The sequence below is a fragment of the Neodiprion virginianus genome, chromosome 1 (genome assembly GCF_021901495.1).
Source record: "Neodiprion virginianus isolate iyNeoVirg1 chromosome 1, iyNeoVirg1.1, whole genome shotgun sequence".
In the NCBI taxonomy this organism is placed as follows: domain Eukaryota; kingdom Metazoa; phylum Arthropoda; class Insecta; order Hymenoptera; family Diprionidae; genus Neodiprion; species Neodiprion virginianus.
Genome location: NC_060877.1, coordinates 23,390,684 through 23,410,625, shown reverse-complemented (window position 1 = coordinate 23,410,625; position 19,942 = coordinate 23,390,684). Strand labels below are relative to the sequence as shown.

The 19,942-nt window shown below is 35.8% G+C and overlaps 1 protein-coding gene across 9 annotated transcripts in view; it reads right to left on the bottom strand.

Moving 5' to 3' along the window:
* LOC124310091 (protein split ends-like) overlaps window positions 1-19,942 on the bottom strand; it is a 44,591-nt gene that overhangs the window by 8,454 nt on the left and 16,195 nt on the right. For 6 of the 9 annotated variants that reach the window (XM_046773687.1, XM_046773685.1, XM_046773683.1 and 3 more), the window contains 12 exons: window positions 19,175-19,553; window positions 16,680-18,979; window positions 15,605-15,830; window positions 15,263-15,460; window positions 14,731-14,805; window positions 10,018-12,710; window positions 9,451-9,817; window positions 8,288-8,440; window positions 6,962-7,306; window positions 6,514-6,721; window positions 6,033-6,124; window positions 4,697-5,248 (listed from right to left, as the gene is read on the bottom strand). In XM_046773687.1, the coding sequence (XP_046629643.1) occupies window positions 4,697-5,248; window positions 6,033-6,124; window positions 6,514-6,721; window positions 6,962-7,306; window positions 8,288-8,440; window positions 9,451-9,817; window positions 10,018-12,710; window positions 14,731-14,805; window positions 15,263-15,460; window positions 15,605-15,830; window positions 16,680-18,979; window positions 19,175-19,553 (7,588 nt within the window). The remainder of the gene's footprint in view (window positions 1-4,696; window positions 5,249-6,032; window positions 6,125-6,513; window positions 6,722-6,961; window positions 7,307-8,287; window positions 8,441-9,450; window positions 9,818-10,017; window positions 12,711-14,730; window positions 14,806-15,262; window positions 15,461-15,604; window positions 15,831-16,679; window positions 18,980-19,174; window positions 19,554-19,942) is intronic. The other 3 variants (XM_046773690.1, XM_046773692.1, XM_046773689.1) reach the window with 3 other exon arrangements.

Here is a 19,942-nt window from a genome sequence, read left to right as displayed (position 1 = left end):
CTCTCAATACTTGCTCCTTTACCTAACACCCCAGATATTATAAGATACCCATTTGTGATAGCTGCTTAATATGAACACATTCAGCCACAGATAGAAAAATATGTATACTGGTGATCCCAACAAATCTGACTCAATTCGAAGACATGTCCAGTTTTTCATTTGTCAGTTCTTGAATATTCATCTACTTAACGATTCTTATTCTGGTTTCAATATTTTTGTCAATCAAATAATCACTGTCCCGATGTATACTTCACTCCATTTCACCCACCCCTTGTCTCTTTTTCTATCAAATTATAAATAAATATAAATATGTAACATGTAACTTGATCGAGAAATCATTTGCTACACCAACATAGTTTGTAAAGTGTATCGTAACGGTACTTGACTACACAATTCATAAATTTTTCATCTAGTAAGCAGTAATTTAAAAATTGGATTGTTATAATAGGGCTGGATGTGTTGTTCAATTTACAATTGTTTAATGATGTAATTTATAGTTGAAGTAAGCTGTTTTTATCGAAGCATAAAAGATGCGGGAATGGTATGATATTCTGTGAGAAATTATACAAGTGACTAAAAGTAAAGAAAGACGCAATGTTGCTAAGCTCTATATAAGCAAATAAGTTGATAAGTAGCATGCCATGTGTAAATTTCTACAATGTCATTAGATCGAATATTTCGATGTTGTCTTCTCTGTATACTTGGACTTATTGCAAGTTGATTGCTGTGCACAAGTTACAGAGATATGAATAATTGTAAGCGTTAAATTAGTATAATAGAAAATATGAGATATGATAATATTAAATCTGAACCCCCATATTATTGTTGCACTATTACAAAAATTCTCATCATCTGTCTATGATAAAAAAGTATATCGATGATACGCTTACTTGCATTCTATTTTTAATCTAAAAATAATCAAAGTCGATATTTTCCAGTCACTGATTTTTGCAATACTAAATTATAATTTACCCTAGTTAATGAATACATAAATGAACCTCATTACAGATTTAAAAAATGTCATCTCATCCAAAAAGTAATTCAGTTAAAGTGATTTACAGTTTTTCCATTGAAATTTGTTGAGAGCTGCCACAAAGGGAAGGTTGGGAAATATTGTTATAGATGACTTTGGCTAAGGAATAACACATGAATATTCTGACAGTTAAACGTATACAGATCGCACCCTTCACCACAAAGGATCACACGAGTATTTAGCATCACCGTTCCATGTTTGATCATAACATATTCTGGGCCATATTTATAATAAATGATGGAAATATCTCAGACTTCTTTCAGTCAAGTACTATTGATAATGCATTACCGAGACTGAAAACTTTTCCAACTAATACAATATTTTATGTTGTAATTATTATATACAGTGTTTACGTTATTGCTATGTCTAAACTTTTAACATGTAACTTATTGAAAAGTGGCAGTGAACCTCCAATTTTAATATTCGCACTATGTCACTTGAGAAATCTGTTTTTCATTAGAAATATGGCGCATGATATGTAGTTTCAATATTTTCTCTTTTAAGCCTTGGTGGTCTTACCCTATGCACCACATGATTCTGATGTGGTTGTGCTGCCCGTTGCGAGGCAGTTGTGCCGGACACCATAGATTTATAATTAGGAATAAGAGTATTATTCTCAGTTACTAAAGGTGGAGTTGTGTTTTGGAACTGATGTTGCAAAAACCTGATTTTCTCTAAATTGTACCTGGGAAAGGATGTGTTTGAGCATAGTGAACTACTTCCTGGAGAATAACAATATTTATGTAGATCATTCTCTTTTTCCTTCTTGATGTCCAACATGTCTAAGTTTGTACTATAATCTCCGGATCCAAAAAGGCTTTTTGATGTTATTGGTCCATTTTGCGATACATCTAACAAGTTAAAACTGTTCCTGGATTTCAGAAAGAATTCACCATCATTACTATCAAATAATGCATCTGCTTCTTTTTCTATGTTAACATTTTGCTCAGTCTGCCACACGTTCAACGGATGCAAAGATTCGTTTCTAGCTTTTTTGCTTATTGAATATACTTGTCTTTCGTTATTACCAATTTTTTGTAAAAACTTATGATTTGAAGTACCGTATCCATCGTTACTTGATATTTCAAGATCACAATCACCGTTTATAATATCTGAATTGTATGTATTTTGCGAGTTGAGTAATGCTGAAAAATTAGGTACTTTCATTCCTGCGTGTATTGTGTGATATACATGATTTGCACCGATGTTTCTCTCAAACATCGTTCTGGGATTATTAATTCTGTTTTCGCAATTTTTCGACGAATCAATGTATCCAGGACTCAAATTAATTAAACTTTTAGCTTGTTTTAATTTGGCTTTGAGTAAGTGTCTGGGTTCGTGGGTCAAATGGTTTAGGTAAACGGTATTTTGCCGTTCGTAACGTGAAGATCTCATCAATGATGGACTGTTTCTCCTGTGAAGTTCAGGTGATGTATTACATTTGCAATCAGAGCTCAAATGATTCGTTGGAAGTCCCAACTCCTGTTGTAGAGTTTCTTGCAAAAAAGGATCATGGTGTTTTCTTAATTGCTCAAGAATCGTGAGGTAATGTTCATCTTCACATAACTTGTAACTATGTGTACGTTTTACTGGCCTGATTCTGTGGCGGACGTAATCAGGGAGTGGAGTATTGGAACACTTTCTACGCTTAAGTGCTCTCTCTTCATAATCATTGCTTTTCTCAAATAAATCGCAAACAAGTACTGATTTTCTTCGAAGTCTTATTGGCCCACCAGATAATTGTCTTTCCAATTTTGAAATCCTTGAATTTTCAATTTGCTTCTCACCATACTTGACAAATTGCTTTCTACTTCGGTATTTGTTTATGTCTGGAATAACTGGTGTATTACAGTAATTACACAAACTTGAATCATTTGGCTCAGACAATCTTAAATCGATCATTGATCTGGCAAGACGATTATTTTCCTTTAGGTTTGCGGATTCGTCGCTTTCAAAATTGTGTGAATTTAATTTCGTGAATGCATTTGATAAACTTGGTTCATTTGGTGACAAATCGCTTGTGGAATGAGTGAATTTTGAATTTCTCAGTTCTTTAGATATCACTCCAGGTCTTCCAGAAACGACAGGTTGCCTACCAAAACATCTGAGATCGGAAATTGAATTGGATGCTCTTTTAGAATCACCGATATCGTGTGTTTTGTTGATTGCTTCCGGAAGATCTTGTTTAATTGACGTGAAAAAATTTGGAGATCTTAAGTCCGACTCCGAGTTGGTTTTTTTAGTAAATTCCTGCAGCCGGTTATTTCTTCTTGGGGATCTCGGCTCTTGTGTTAATTTTTCAATGTACCTATTTTCATGTGAGAGAGGTGAAGTGGTTCTTAAATCAGTAACAGAATCAGCAAATCTTTTGCTGCACCTAACAGTGTTTATATTTCTAATATGTTGCTCGTTAGCATATTTTACACGATATTTCTCATAAGCCTGTTTTGACTTTGGTTTAAAGTAAGTACTAGACATACCATAATTTTTAATTGTCGCATTCTTGTTATAATCGATAACATGCTGCGATCTTAATGACATTCCGGGTATTATCTTTGGGAAAAACCCAAGTTCTTTTCCCTGGGATACAGTAGGTTCTTTGTCATAGCATTCAGTTACGAATTTTGGTTTCAGATAAGACCTACTTGACTCAGTCGATGATGAAGACACTGTGTCGCCAAAATTTTTCATACTGTATACAGGCTGTCGAATGTTTGCAAATCTCTTATGCGTTTGATTTTCGTTTAGAGGGATAAAATTCATGTCACGAGATATGCTTTCTTCTTGATGTATATTTACTGTTGACTTACTGGTAAACTGTACTGACAAAGAGTTTAAGTCACTTTTGCACAGTGGTTCCAATATGGTGGTCCGATTTTTAGGGGTGCAATAAGCTGAGGTCGGTATGTTAGTATTTGCATTTAAAGCTGACGTTTTGTTTGCAGTTTTTCTATTAGGTATCCCAGTAGTCAAATTCGAAGCAAAATTGAAGAATGTAGAATTATTTTCTAAGCCAGGTAATACTTTTTCACTGATTAAACTTCTCTTCAGAGGTAAAAAATGATCAAGAAATGCACTTTTAGTGGAGTCAGAGTTCAATGACTCATGACAGTTTTGAGATGTACCTTCGATATCTTTGCCAATCTGTGTTTCATTAGGTTTGCTAATGTCTAAGGAATGAAAACCGAATTGAAATCTAGTTGTAATATCATCCATCGAATTTTTATCAGCTATCATACTGCTTGCAGGCATCGCAATATTGGTTTGGATGTTTGAAAAAGTAATAGGCTTTTGAATAAAATCTGATGGATTTATCTTTATACGATGATTGCTTTGAAAATTTCGTGCTTCTTGTGTACCTAAAGTAGCGCCTCCATTATTTTGGTGCATACTAAGAGTGCCCTGGAATGGTACATTTGACACAGTGGATGTACTATGTGCATTGTATGACCCAGAAGCTTGTACGTTTTGTATCTGATTCAAGATTCCATTAGGATGATAACTTTGATAGGTGGCACTGATAATTGGCGTTTGATGATGATTAATTTTATGTATTGATCCCAAATTTTTTTGTGCATTATTAACATGCAGTGAGGCGTTTTGCTCAGTATTTACATTCTGAAATTGCTGTTGTCGCATTGTCAATGGTAACTGTTGCTGTACCTGATTTTGCAAAGGATGTTGCAGAGTATTATCCTGGAGTCGATTCGTGATGGGCGACAAATTTTCAGCTTGTGCTCCAAGGTTCAGAGGATCGTGCGGGATATCTTTTTGTGGCTGAGTTTGAGGAGATGAACATTGAGTGAAAGAATCATGCGCGTTTTTAACAGCATCTCGTGGTATCACATGCTGCTTTGAGCCCGGAGGGGGTTTTAACAAAAATATATTTTGAATTTGTTGGTCTAGAGATTGAGTAGAATATATCGCGTTATGAATTGAGGCATTTTTTTGACCTTGTGTGTTTAGGGTTGTCTGCGGAAAGGTGTGTGTATTACGTTGTTGAGGTTGAAATACGGGAAGTCTAAAATCGGTTTTTGGTGATGTAGGTAAACTATACTGTTTTTTGGAAATAGGGCTTTGGTAATTATAATGGGAAGACAAATCAGAGGTAAAAGATGAAGAATAGGAGGAGGGAAAGCTTTTGGTGCCCGGCGGCGTAGCTACCATCAAACTTTCACTGCTCACCCTCAGAGAGTCCACCAATCTGCCTGGAGACTACAGAGCCCCAAAAAATAGACCCCAAACATATTGTAATAAAAAAATATGCCAAAAAAGAATGTAGGGACCTATTCAAAGTTGTCTATTGATAGAAGAACAAGATAGAAGTGAAGCGTTTCACGCGATTGTCAAATATTGGAACAAGAAAAAGTGCTGCAGTTGTACGGCATAACAAATTAAAAGAATATTTTCAAATCAATATCATTCAAAAACTTTGATGATAATATCGCTGATTTCTAGCTGGACATATAGTTCCATTTGTGTCACATATATTTACTCGTAGTAATAGAAGTAGTAGTCGGAATAGTAGTAGCGGTGGCAGTATGTAACAGTAATCAACAAAACATCTCAGATTACCATAAAAATACTGATATTTCGGCCTATGGTACTGAGACAGTATTTTCTTTTAGGACGATTTTTAATTCACTTGTGTATTGTTCATTGTAATTTCATTGACGGAAAATCACAAGTACAATATCTATGATTCTATAGCACAAGAGAACCTAACTAAAAATATTCTAGTATTATGCGTAATAGTCAAAATTTTATGACTCTTTGGTATCCATATTAGTTGGTACGAAGAATTCACAGTTGACAATTGAAATTAAATAAATTAATACCAAAACATTACTACCATGCCATACATGATTACCTTTCAAATTAGTAATTTACAAAATGCACAACACAACACTTTGTTAAAGAGCAATAAATATTGTGGGTCCATCGATAATTTACAATTAAGAAAATATGAATTTAATAAGAAAGCAAATAAAAAGGTTACCTCAGTCGTTAGGGTGCCGATGGATGAGGCGGAAGAAGTAGGCGGTAAGGAGCCTTCTCTGCTATGAAGCACTTGAACTGGTATACCTGTACCTATAATAAATCAGAAACAAATCATACTTTCAATGTACTTTATTATACGTTATTCTTTCTGAATATGTATAGGTATGGTACTGTGATATTCTTGAAATTAGACAACACGAACTGGTATAACGATCCAAGATAATGTAACTAATCATCAATGGAAGTATGATATTTTGGAATGTTCCTCTACGAAGAAAACGATCTCATTGGAACTTCTACATTCAACCAGATAAACTCGAGCTGATTTACAAAATTCGAAAAACCAGGATGTTATACCTTGTTAGATGGGTTAGATCAATTGTGAATTTTGAGGGGGTTAAGCACAGATTTGATACAATACATTTACAAGTAGAAATAAAGGATAGCCTTATTTTTATGTAAGATCAATTCGTACTTACACTGCATCTCTTCCATATGATGAGTAGTCACGCTAAATCGGCCGGCACGCCTAGTCATCATTTCCTCCTGCTGTTGTCTTTGTTGGTCAGAACTTGTCAACGATGTTTGTTGCTGACTAGTTGGTACAGCATCAACAGGAGGTGGCCCAGCTACTTTAGATACCATGAATCTCGATATTTTTCTTACTGGTTGATCTGATATCGTTTGCTGTAAAGTAAATTTAAATTAAACTTTAAAATATTTTTAGGAAAACTTTGATAAATTTTTCTGTCTTCAGATGCGAATGAATGAATTTCATGCAATTGCTACTACTATCAAGAAATTTTATACTATCAAGGAATATCATTATTTTGAACTTTTCAAGGTTAAAATCCTTAACATTTCACTGAGTCATTAATATTCTGTCTCATATAGAACACTTACGCACAACAATAAATATCTACTTGCCTCAGGAGCATTATCGATAGTTTGTTCCAAATTGATAGGGGTATTGGAACCCGAGTTAGAATTGATAACGCTTGGTGAAATAGCAGCAATAGGTACAGGGTGAACGGCAGCGAGCTGTGTTTGTTGTGTAGGAAATATTTGTCCCGTGGGCACAGGAGGTGTAGAAGGTTGTGAAGGCGAAGAAGTTATCAATGGACTTCTATGATGAATCTTTGCCAATTCTTGCTCCAATTCTTGTAAACGAGATCCTGGCCTTTGAGAACGTATTTTGACATTCTCCTTACTTGGTGACATTGCTTCTGAACCTCCCGTAATCAATGGGCTATCGGTTGTACACTCCGAGTTCTGTGTTTAATTTTTGAGAGTAATTTTTTTAAACATTTTTTTAGATCTCTTACTTATCTAAATGTCCTACACAGGAGAATCTCAAATCAAATGCATAGTCTGCTATTATTGCAAACAATTTACTGCTAATTTTTGTGAACTCAGTTATCGCACGTACGATGTTAAATAAATTGATATACTGTATAATTAACTGTGATACAAAGTTTTGTTCATCGAGGCAATGATAAATAAAAAGCTACGATTATATTTGTACATAGGCCTCTCTATCCCATCTACCAATCATGATAAAATCGATGTAAAAAATGAAATCAAAGTATTCAACATGCAGAACTTCTTATATGCATATTTGGAGTTTGTACATGATGCCATGCGACTGATTTATTATAGAGAGCACGCTCCAATCACAGAGTATGTCAGATAACTGAGAAGTTTAACAATCTGTCAAGTCTCAGAGTAATGACTTTACCTAACCATGTCACACCTAGAGTTTTCTATATAAACTAAACACATTATCAGTTGAAATTTTTCTATGTAATTCTTTAAGGTCTGCATCAATTTAGAGCTTCACTCTACTTTTCAAGAAATTAAACTTTTTCTCAGCCTTCACCGCATATTTATGCACTTAAAAGATATTCTTGACCACAATAACCTTATCATATGTTCTTGTAATTTCAGGTTTTGTATTACGTTTCTGATTTGTATTCTTTAATAACTTTTAATATCATATCAAAACCGCAGTATGTTGAAGTAATTATCATTGTTATATGTATTTGGAAAACAAACAAATTGAATCCCTTGGTTTGAAGCCTGACTTACACGATGAATATTATATGTCGCTGTCCACATGGCACATGACTATACATTACTAGTCTAAGAAAATTTATGATTGAAAAATAGCAGCGATTTTCTAGGTAAACTAATGGAAATATATTGCGTTCATGGAGCTGTTGTAAAAAAATATTATATTCATTATTCACTCACTAGTTGTGTGGTTGCAGATACAGCGATCGATGGTTCTTGGCTATAAAAAACTCCTTCCACAGGTATGCCAACATTACTTACATCACTGAATGCAGCATGAGGAATGAAGGCAGCTATCGTTGAATGTACTGTTGTTTGTGGAGACAAAGTTCCCTGAGTTGAAGAAGAACCATTTGTTAATTACAAGTTGTCCAATTTTGATCAGTATTTAGAGAATTACAGACTCCATATGATTTATTACTTTGAACAAGTTTTTAGTAAACAAAGATAAGTTTTTAATCTATTATCCTCACAGCTGTACCTGAATTACATGCTGGGTTAGAAACTCTTCAACTATTGAAACCGTACAGTTTTGGAAAAATGTGATATCTAGTAAATCTTTTTCTAAAACCAACAGCAGATACTTTACAAATTTATGGGCTTGCAAGCGATTATGAAGAGACTTAAGATTGCCACTAATTTTCTGTATTAAAATTTCCTAACATTTCCTGGTTTTCCAATGATACGATTTCAATTTTGCAAATCTGTAGTATTCATTTACATCACATGCTGATTAAAGAAGTAGTGATTTATTAATAAGACATTTTTATGAAAGTCTTTCTTTTGTGGTTTGTTGATGGTAATGATGAAAAACTGATGACTTTCATTAAGAAAAACAGTCGCTTTCGGTTTTATGCAACATAGAAGTGTCTGTCGATACTTTTTTATCGGATAAATATTTATTTACTCTGAACCATGTTTTTAACTTTGAAAGACTGAATAGCAAGAACGAACGCAGATCATTTTGACTGGATTCACATAAATTTAAATCACGAATAAAATAAAACTTAAGGAAAAAATAGAAAAGATGGTGTGCCTTTGTTGATTTTATCTATCATAAATCACGGATAATACCATGTAAGAATTAGAAATAAAAAAAAATATATAACTGCTACGAAAATTTCAAGAAAAGAAATGAAAATTATAAGAATGTGTAACATGGTAAACAATTTTACATGAAATTCAATTTTTCGGAGTTTCATCAAGGAATAAGATCTTTTCCGGATATCTCAGGATTCAGATTACATGGAAACCTTGGTAAGAGTTTACATAAACTGCACACAATACTTGACAACCGCATTAAATAAATATCATAAACGTACCGACTACTAGTTGATACTTACTAAGGAATGACTAGCAACAGGCATGCCAATGTTGGCCAACTTTTGCTGCAGGGTATGCATGTATGTGTCGTATCCGCCTGCTGTTTGGTGAGAATGAGGTGTAGCAGGATGACTTATTGGAGGGGTTCCTATGCTCAGAGATTCGGAAGGTTGGCTTGTTAACTGTACTAGCTTCTGTTGTAAATCTGCAATCGTTTGGGGCCCACTACTGTCAGCAATCTTGTCTAGAGAATTTTGCTGGCTCAACTTCGAATGTTGTTGCATCAGTGACGTTTCTGTTAGTTCGGTGAGCGTATGATCGGGTGTTGCTTCGTGACTGGAGTTGTCATATTCGGAAGACACGACTTGACAGTCTGAACTAGTACGCCTGGTACATGAAAGAAAATCGAATATTGTTATAAAAACCAGAGTAAAGACACAATTCATAAACTAATTCAAAGGCAAATCTAGGACAACTGTTCGCAGATACTGTTATATGACATATGTATATGTTTAATAAAATTTTAAAAGCGCAGAATTCAATCATTATGAGCAGTATACAATGCCACATGTTTCTTTGTGCATTACCTGCTTGTGTCGTTATTTTCAACGCTGTTGACTTCTGCTTCCAATAGTGACACCACATTATTGTTGATATTAATATTTTGTGCTTGCTCAGATGTAGCAGCATAGTCATTACTTGATTCTTGCATAGATTGCTGCAGCAATGGCGTTACTTGTTGAATTTGTGATTGATTTTGCATAGGATGAACCTGTTGACCTGAAGGCAATTGTTGTACACTTAAATTATTCTGCAAAATTGAGGTTTTATTCTGTTGTTGAATGCTCCATTGCTGTACTATTGTTTGTGTTTGTAGATTGTGTTGTTGACTTTGGACGTTCTGTGAGATTATTGGTTGTTGTACACTCTCAATATTTTGTAAAGTCTGTTGATGACTTTGAATCGTTTGTTGTACCAACTGATGAGTTGTTTGATACTGGGCTTGACTCTGTTGCGCAATAGGAGGCACTTGTTGATGATTTTGAAGGTGTTGTTGATTTTGCAGGCCTTGATGTACCGGTTGAACATTTATTTGCATACTTTGTTGCATTTGTGGTTGATTTTGAAAAGCTTGAGGAGCAGGCTGCTGATTTTGATTATTCGACGGAATTGTTGGTACATTTTGTAAACTTGGTTGATTCTGTTGTATATGGGCTTGCTGAGAGTGAGGTACCAGGGTAGCTTCAGGTTGTATGGGTTGAAAATATTGCTCAGGATGCAGTGTTGTTTTATGTTCCACAGAAACTATGTTTGCATTTGGCTCATGAATAGTATTTACATTATGCGGAGTAACAGATTTAGATTTTGGATTTGAGAGTATATTAGCAAGGTTTTGAGCTAGATCTGGAAGTGTGGATGAGACTTCTTTGGGCTTTGCTGCAACTTTCGGCGGCATCTCAACACTTGTTACTACAGGGACCTGAGCTTGTGTACTAGCAGCATGATGACCTATTGACGATGGCTGAGAAATGTCGGCTACGACTTGAGGGGTAAATACATTAGTTGCATGAGTATCTTGATGTTGCGTTTGAACATGTTGAAGATGGATCGGTGTAGACATTCTCCCGTCTTCTGCTATGCCTGAAACGTCTGACAACTGAGAATCGGTCGACACGTTCGAAAGTGTTGAAATATTTGACACTCTACGATTCCTATCATCGAGGTTTTGTTGAATTTGTTGCACGTGCGGTGGTACAATAACATACTGTTGTTGCATTTGTTGGAGTTGTGGTTGTTGCTGTTGGTGTTGTTGTTGAATAAATTGTTGCATGTTCTGATGTTGAAGTTGAGGTTGCTGTGGTTGTTGTAAGTGCTGTGACTGCACTTGGGGTTGTTGGCTTATATTTTGTTGCATAGGTACTGATTGTAGTTGTTGCTGTTGCTGTTGTTGCTGTATTATAATATGCTGTTGCATCATAGACTGTTCTTGATACTGAACTTGCTGGGCTGGAAGCGTTCCTTGTGACACTTGTGGCAACGGCATTTGTTCAATATTCTGTTGCGCTGAAATCACATTTTGCTGAATATGCGCGATATTTTGTTGCATATGCGATATATTTTGTTGGATTGGAGGTGACCCCTGATGTATTTGTTGATTCTGAGAAATCAATGTTGTCGTTTGCTGCACCTGTGTTGTATTTGGACCCATAGATTGATGTATTTGTGAAATATTTTGATGATTTTGTGATACATTATGATGTACCTGACTTGGTACTTGCTGGTGTTGAGGTATCATTTGTTGGGATTGAAATTGTTGTGTACCCTGTTGAACTTGTTGCTGTATTTGTGTCGTGGATTGTTGAATGTGAATTGAATTCACTGTCTTATCTCCAGTTTGTTGTAATTGCTGCTGGGCATGTCTGGCAGTTTCATTGAATGAAGTTGTAACATTTAGCATTTGTTCCATGCCAGCGGTGTCTTGTTGTTGTATCATTATTGCAGAATCAATTTCAGCTGATATTACATTCTTTTCAGTTGATTTTGCTTGGTCACAAATTACTTGGACATTTGGAGAATTGACATCTGGTGTTACGTTCTCTGCAGTTAAAATATTTGAACATGAGCTTCCTTCTGACAGTTTTTGCGCTGAAGAATTATCGCAATTCTCACTTGAAGTAACATTCGAGATACTAGATGCATGATCAGACACAGTTGTATTTCTCTCCACAACAGGGCTGACCAAAAATCTTGATATTTTACGTAAAGGTGGCGCAGTTAGCGTATTACTTTCAGCTACAGTAGTTACCGGTGCTTTGGTGGCTTGACTATCATCCTCGTTAGTAATATCTGTGGAATCTTGTATACTATCCGTTTCTTTAGCAGGAGCATCCGAATATTTTATTCCTGAATTGGCAGGTGCTGAATTTACTTGATATTGAGTACTGTCCACTACATTTGAATGAGGTTGAGGAGATGCACTTGAATTGCCTTCTGGTACCGCATGACCAACTTCCATTATCGTTTCAGTAGATGTTACAGAAGTTGTAAGTTCGTATGTATCATTTGGTTCATTTGGCATATATGTTGGAGTTAGCGTATCTGTATTTTGAGTAGATGTAGAAGACCGTCGCGATGCTTCTGATGATATGCTGTCAGTTCCTGCTTGACCATCTGGCGTTTGAACACTTTGTTTCTCGCTGGGCACATTTGCGATGTGAGAGATTATTTGATCAATCGGAAGTAATTTTGTTGGTGTAGAAGTGTTCGATGTTTCATCTCTCTGAAAATTTGAAACACATTTATTAGATGCTAGAGTGTAATAAAATATTAAAACTCAAACACATAAAATCTCAACACAACATCTATGCCCAGTGATTACTATTATCAAATAATCCTTTGCACTTAAATTTATAACGAACACATTTTATTCTACAAAAAAACCATATTTGATAGAACATGCAAAAAACTTTTTGGAGTACGAGTAGAAGAATTTGTTTGATATAATAGATTGAAGAAAGTAGAATAATTCTCAATCGGGTTTGGGGAAATTTTTTCATTATTTACAGCGCACAATAGATTAATACCTTGTCATTTCATCCTGAGATTAAGCCAAACCATATTGCATATAGTAAATTCTATATGCTCTCCATACATATGAGTCATGGATAAAATATCTATTGATATGAAACGATCCACGAAATATCTGTGGATTGCAACAGAACACCATATCGTACAAACTGAACAAGATTGCAATCATATAAACATAATTATAATGCATGTAGTAACTGCATGTAATAAGCTTCTTGAAGCAGCTTATTGAACATAATAGGTGAATTCAAGTATGTATCAGCAGCTAAATCAAGTGCACTGATTTGTTTCATTTTGCGAAAAGCCTTAAATCTTTGTGTACATTTGGTCACTTGAATTATATCGTATTTACACGGAAATAAAATGCAGCTCTCAAATATCAAAGTGCATCTTACAATTTAACTAGATAGTACAAATATCGAATCTAAATTTGACACAGGCTTAGTATCAGCCAAAGCATAGTGTGATTGCAGCTTCATAAACCAACAAAAATGGGTATACAATTAATATTTACAAATTTACAAATTCTATGTAAAATTCTAGGTACATTCAAACACAGCTGAATTCAGATCTACTTTGATAGGAACTGCTAATTACAGTCAACTCTTCATTACTTATTGCACACTAACTTCCCTCTCCGGCTACCTAACCGTCGGATACATTGCTACATGTTAGTGTATTCACTACCATGCAGCTATAGGTCAGCAGTGAAGATGAGCACGACAAGAGCGCGAATCTAATTAACATATGTGGAAGCTCTCCAAGTTTTTGATTCCTTGTAAAGTCCTGTCCTCAGAACTCCGAGATCAAGAAGTTACGCAGAGTCTTTCGCACTCTGAGAACTAGTAAAGTAGTTCCATTACTGGTTAACCATGACTTTTGTAAAAAAAACTTGTATAAAATTTTATTTATTACATCTCAAAAATCCTGATTTAAGGGTTATATTATATGTGAAAAAGTTTGAAATAAGATATAATTTTTTCTTAATGTTCAGAAGAATATTTTTACCAGAGTAAAAATCAATTTGATCGTATTCACGACACTTTTGTTCTATTTTCCCACAATGTATCAAATTTTTCGAAACTCTGTGAAATTGCCCTCTGCACTGATTGAAATTAAAACATTTTTCATTATGAATCGTTTGCTTTTCGATTGCTCATAATTTTACTCTTATATACAATTTTATAAGATTTCAGTTCCTAGAAAAATATTTTCAGCATTTGAATGAAAAAATTATGAGCAAATGCAAGAACACAAGCAATTACGAACAAATGACCAGCAAAAGGTCTATGTTGAAAAATGTTTGAATTTAAAAAATCAGATGTCGGAGGGGAAAAATTTCAAGAAGGTGATGCTGTAAATTAGTAAAGTGGCTCATTTTTTTTATATATATTGCAATATACAATTTCTAGCAAATTGGACTAGACTTTAACGCGAATCCTGAACAACAGTAAATACAGTTGTTCACATTTTAAACATGTTATAACTTATAATATAGTAAGTAAATTATTGTGTAGCGAACACTAAGGTTCAATATAATCAGGAGCAATGTGATCAGAGCAGGTACAAAACACTGAAAAAATGTTGAGCAAACAATAAGATCCTTCAACGAAAGAAACAGACCAACAAGCACACCACCGCATTGTTCCCTATGAACCAAACAAAGGAAAAATGGAACGAACCAAATGATCGGACAGAAGAGATAGACTCACCGAACGGTGCCTACGATGAACTTTGTATGATGATCGATGGCTGCTCTGACGGGTTAACGAGCCATGTCTCACCTGCTGCGTCCAAAACCACACACACTAATTATGCGTTCTCATTACCTCAATCCACAGACGCAAATATAATTCTTCTTTTACTTGAAAAGGTTTTTACCAGGACGTCATTCAGTTGTGAGATCATGCAGAGCGATTTAATCACGCAAATTGAATTCACGATTTATCTCCACACATGCCATCACACATTCATTGGTATAGTGAACAAAAGATACATTAAATTTTTAATGTATGAACCACTCGAGATACAGCAGTTACTATCATGAAGCTAGACCGATAGTGAAGGGTTTGTAATAGGCCAGACATGGTTGTTCATGTAGCAACAGAAATCGTCAATATTTCGGTTATTTAAGCTTTTCCGCCTTAAGATAATTCAGGATCGTACGTATAGTAACTTAAGGTGCGAAATTATGTGATACTTAATCAGTAAATGTTAAAGGGCAATTTCTACATTTCAATTTACCTTAGATGTTTCAAGACTGTGGTCACGATCTCTGGGTCGCCGGCTGTTCACTGGACTGCCTCCTGCTGATTGATCAGGAGGTCCATGCGCCACAAGAGGCAAACTTCTCTCTGGGTCCAACCGTAGCTGCATGACTATGTCGCCAATCAATTCGACAAACGTGTCACATTGGGATTGTGGTAGAAGATTTTCTGTAATCTAGAATCCCACCATTCTAATACATGTAGTGTTCCAGATAAAAAAATATCAATTGCTTTTAAATAAAAACCTGTGATAGGTGTCTTGTGTAAAAACAGAATCGAAACCAATAAAATCGTCAAGGTTTATAATTATAATACTCACCAAATTATTGGCAATATCCACAGGAACCATGTCGTCCCTATCAAATTTGAACGTGACGGTTTTCTGCTTGCTTGTGTCTAGTTGGCATTCCACTGTCATAGATTGATTCTCGCTGCTCACCGATAAGACTGTTAACTTTATCCCTGGTTTGCGACGTTTTGTTCCAGAACGCTTTACCCTACTGCGTTCAGGGACTGCAGTTGCCTCAGAATTTTCTGATGTTATTCTATTAGAATGATTACATTTTATTACGACTAATATATCAGGAAACTAGACTAGTATGTTTTGAATATCATTTCCTTGATCGGTATTTTATTTCAAGTAACTAAAAGTACGTATTTATCAGTGTAAAATGTTAAGCTTGTACGTATATTTGGAATTTTGCAGTACCAAACTATCCTTTGCTGGTTGATTTTTCATTTACTTAGTCAATTTACTACAGGCGTTTGTAATTTGACCACCTCAACTAAAGATATAATTTTTTTTTTTTCACTTTGCGAAAGATACATTTGTGCTTTATTATCTTACAAATTCACCATAACTGAAAAACTTCAAAGCCAAAATGGCAAATATTTTGGGAAAAATACTTTACAATATTTGTGACTCTAGAAATTCATCATAAAACTGAATTAAAGTAAAAAATCAGTCTTAGCAAAAGTGCTTTACTTCGACTTATTTCAATTTTTTTACTGGGACTATTTCTTTCGGTATTTTCTGATCTTTACAAGAAGAAAACTATATATCTTCACACAGAATGGGTAAAATGTTAGCTTTATTTGGTTTATCTTGGCATTACTACCTCATATGAAATTCTGAAGAAAATCAAAAAATGTTGACTTATCCATGGTAGTTGATTTTACATGAAAAGCCACATACTATAATTTGAAAAATCATATTCACGAAGGCCCAGAGTGTCTAAAGTGAGTGTTTTAGTAACATAAATCGATCGTTCAATTACTTTATGTGCTGGGTGTAAAAGAGATTTCCGTAATTGTGAAAGGTCATTGTGTATCAGGAGAAGAATACAATTTTCATTTTTATTTCTATATATATATATCGGAAAATATGTACTTACCCTTCATTAGTGTTCTGTACAGATGTTGCTTGGTCCAGTTGCGATACTGAATGAACAAGAGGGACAGGTTCACCTGGTAATGATTGTATAGAATCCATTGTATCTTGTTTGCTCAGTGTTCTCTCCATCACATTTGTGGATGACTCCATACTTAGTGAAACCTGTTGTGGTGGCAGGTTGTTAATGGGATTGGAAACAACAGGCATACTTTGCGTAACAGGAACCGTGGTTTGAATGGTATTAGAACTTTGAGAGTATTGTAATTGAGCCAATAAATTTTGTTGAGACTGCTGCTGATGGCCACTTGAAAGAAGAGCTGGTGAACTTTGGATATTCGTTACCGATGACGATTGACAGGCTTGACTTGACGCTTGTATATTCTGCGTATGCACTCCTGGCATTGTACTCTGAACATTTATAGCAGAAGATCCGGATATCGCTTGTCCCATTTGAGTTTGACCGACTGCTTGAGCATAGCTCTGTGACGTTGTTACTCCAGACGTGCCGGAAATATTTGGCTGTGAAAATACTTGTTGAGTACTGTGATTCGATGACATAATATCCATGTGAGGTGCCGCACCACTGGATGATGTGTATGAGTGATACACCTGTTGTCCAACATTTTGCTGATAAATGGGTGCACTACTATATGGAACATTTGATGCTGTGCTTTGCTGATAATACTGTTGACCTGGAACTGGTGGGGATCCTACTGGATGCTGATGCATTTGATGAATGTGTTGCACTTGCGATTGGGAATACTGGATCTGTTGCTGCTGAACGTGCTGCTGTTGCTGTGGAATTTGCTGTTGCTGAAGAATTTGTTGCTGTTGTGGTATTTGTTGTTGTTGTGGTATTTGTTGTTGTTGTTGGGGAACTTGCTGCTGCTGAGACATTTGTTGTTGCTGAGGAATCTGTTGCTGCTGAGTGATTTGTTGCTGTTGAGGAAGTTGTTGTTGCTGAGGGGTCTGTTGTTGTTGAGGAATCTGTTGTTGCTGAGGAATCTGTTGTTGTTGGGGAATCTGTTGTTGTTGGGGAATCTGTTGTTGTTGAGGAATCTGTTGTTGCGGAATTTGTTGCTGAGGAATATGTTGCTGCTGTGTAACCTGTTGTGGTATTTGCTGTTGTTGAATTTGAATTGGTTGTGGAAGATGTTGTTGAACTTGTGGTTGGTGTTGCAATTGCTGGGGTACATTCATTTGATTTAACTGAATGTACTGTTGCTGCTGTTGTAGATGCTGTTGCTGAGAGACTTGTGGAAACTGTGGCTGGTTTTGAATACTTTGTGGCGTTGAACATTGCGAAGAGCCTGCGCTTAGACTCTGGCCAACTTGTTGAGTATACTGTATCGGTTGTTGCTGCTGTGGCTGGAATTGCTGTTGCTGTTGTTGTACATGTTGCTGCAATCCTTGTTGTATTTGTTGTTGATATTGTTGCTGTGAATATTGATGCTGCTGCGGCGCTTGTGAATGTGATGAAATTTGTTGAATTTGTTGTGCTTGTTGAGGTTGAACAACGGATGTCTGCTGTTGTAAAAGTGGTTGTTGTTGAACTAGCTGAACCTGTTGGGGCTGTAAATTATGCTGCTGCATACTTTGCTGTTGAGACAATTGTTGCATTTGTACTTGTTGCTGTTGTTGTTGAGGGTGAACTTGTTGCTGCATAGGTATTTGCATTGGCTGCTGAATTTGCATTTGTCCTTGGATCTGCAGAGATCCTTGCATCTGCATGCCCATCCCAGACTGTATTTGTTGTTGTTGTTGCATCTGCATTTGTTGCATCAATAGCTGCTGTTGTTGCATTTGTTGTTGCTGGAGCAAGTGATCCGAAGCAGCGTTAGATTCAGCTTCACGGTCAAGACGCTCCTTCTCTTCTTTGGCCTTTCGTTCATCCCTCTCTCGAAGTAGAGTAGCAATTTGGGATTTTAACAGCTTAGCAACAGCTTTGGCATCTTCTTCAAGAATGAGACTAGACTTAGCCATCTCAGAAGCAACTCCCTCGGCATTGTCTGTTGACATAACAAAGTCGAATTGAATCGCCTCATTCTCCTTGTGTTTATTGCTCCGTTTTTTTGGATCTAGAACACGGAGACGAAACTCTATCCGTGATAGTTCAGAATCCGCAATTGCAGTCTCTCTGGAGACCATTTCCAATTTAAAACCAACATCATCTGCGAAAAATTCGTGGTTCAACAGATCTTTGACTAGAGGACGTTCTTCCTTTTTCAATCGAATGCACATTTCAATTATGTCGCGAACTTCGGGATTTTCTACTTTGTCGTAACTTTGTGGTTTGACCCCCTAAACAGAAAGAAACAAAGTCTATTACTTAAGTTTATATAAACGGCCAGAATTAGTAAAATCATCAACAAGTATCAAAAATAAACATATGATTGACTCGAAGAACAGAATCAAATTATGTTGCGCCAACTATAATAACATTTGATATCGAGTGAAATGTCATATTAAATTACGGTAATGTATTAATTCAATTACCGATACAACACGTTTGTAGATCTGTGCGGGTCCGGTGCATTCAGAGTAGGGATACTCGCTTGTAGCCATTTCCAGCATACACATACCAAAGGCATAGACGTCGACTGACTCATCATAGTGCTCTTCATACATTTCAGGGGCCATGAACTCTGGAGTGCCGATGACACTCTTTGCGAAACTTCGATTCTTTAGAGTGGCCAATCCCAGATCACCAATTTTGACACTTCCTGTTGTTCCCGTGATGAAAATATTGTCACACTTCAAATCTCTATGAATGATGGGTGGTGATCGGGAGTGAAGAAAGCTTAATCCTTTTAGAATCTGACGGCACCAAGACTTCACCACCTTTGGGTTAATTTTTTTGAATCGCCGCAGGTACCTGGATTCATAACAAACATTTCAAACGTATATTTATTTCAATTTCCACAGGGTGCTACTAAATAACAACCTAATTTGTACCACACAGTTTTCCACATAGGTGTAATTTGTTTCTTTGCAGTTTTCATCTAAATATATAATGAACTTTCTGATGGAGAATCTAGTAGATAATGGGTGAGCGATACTAACAAACACTGAAGATAAATCAGTAAAATATTCTCAAGAACAAAATATCCAAAAATACATTTTGTCAAGGTATTAAAGCACTGACTGGAAATATGGATATGAAGCTTAGTTAAATTTTTAGCCTTTACTGTATAACACTTGCTAAGTTTAGCATCATTTTTTGTACTTTCGACGATTGTGGGTGACACATCATACATTAATCTA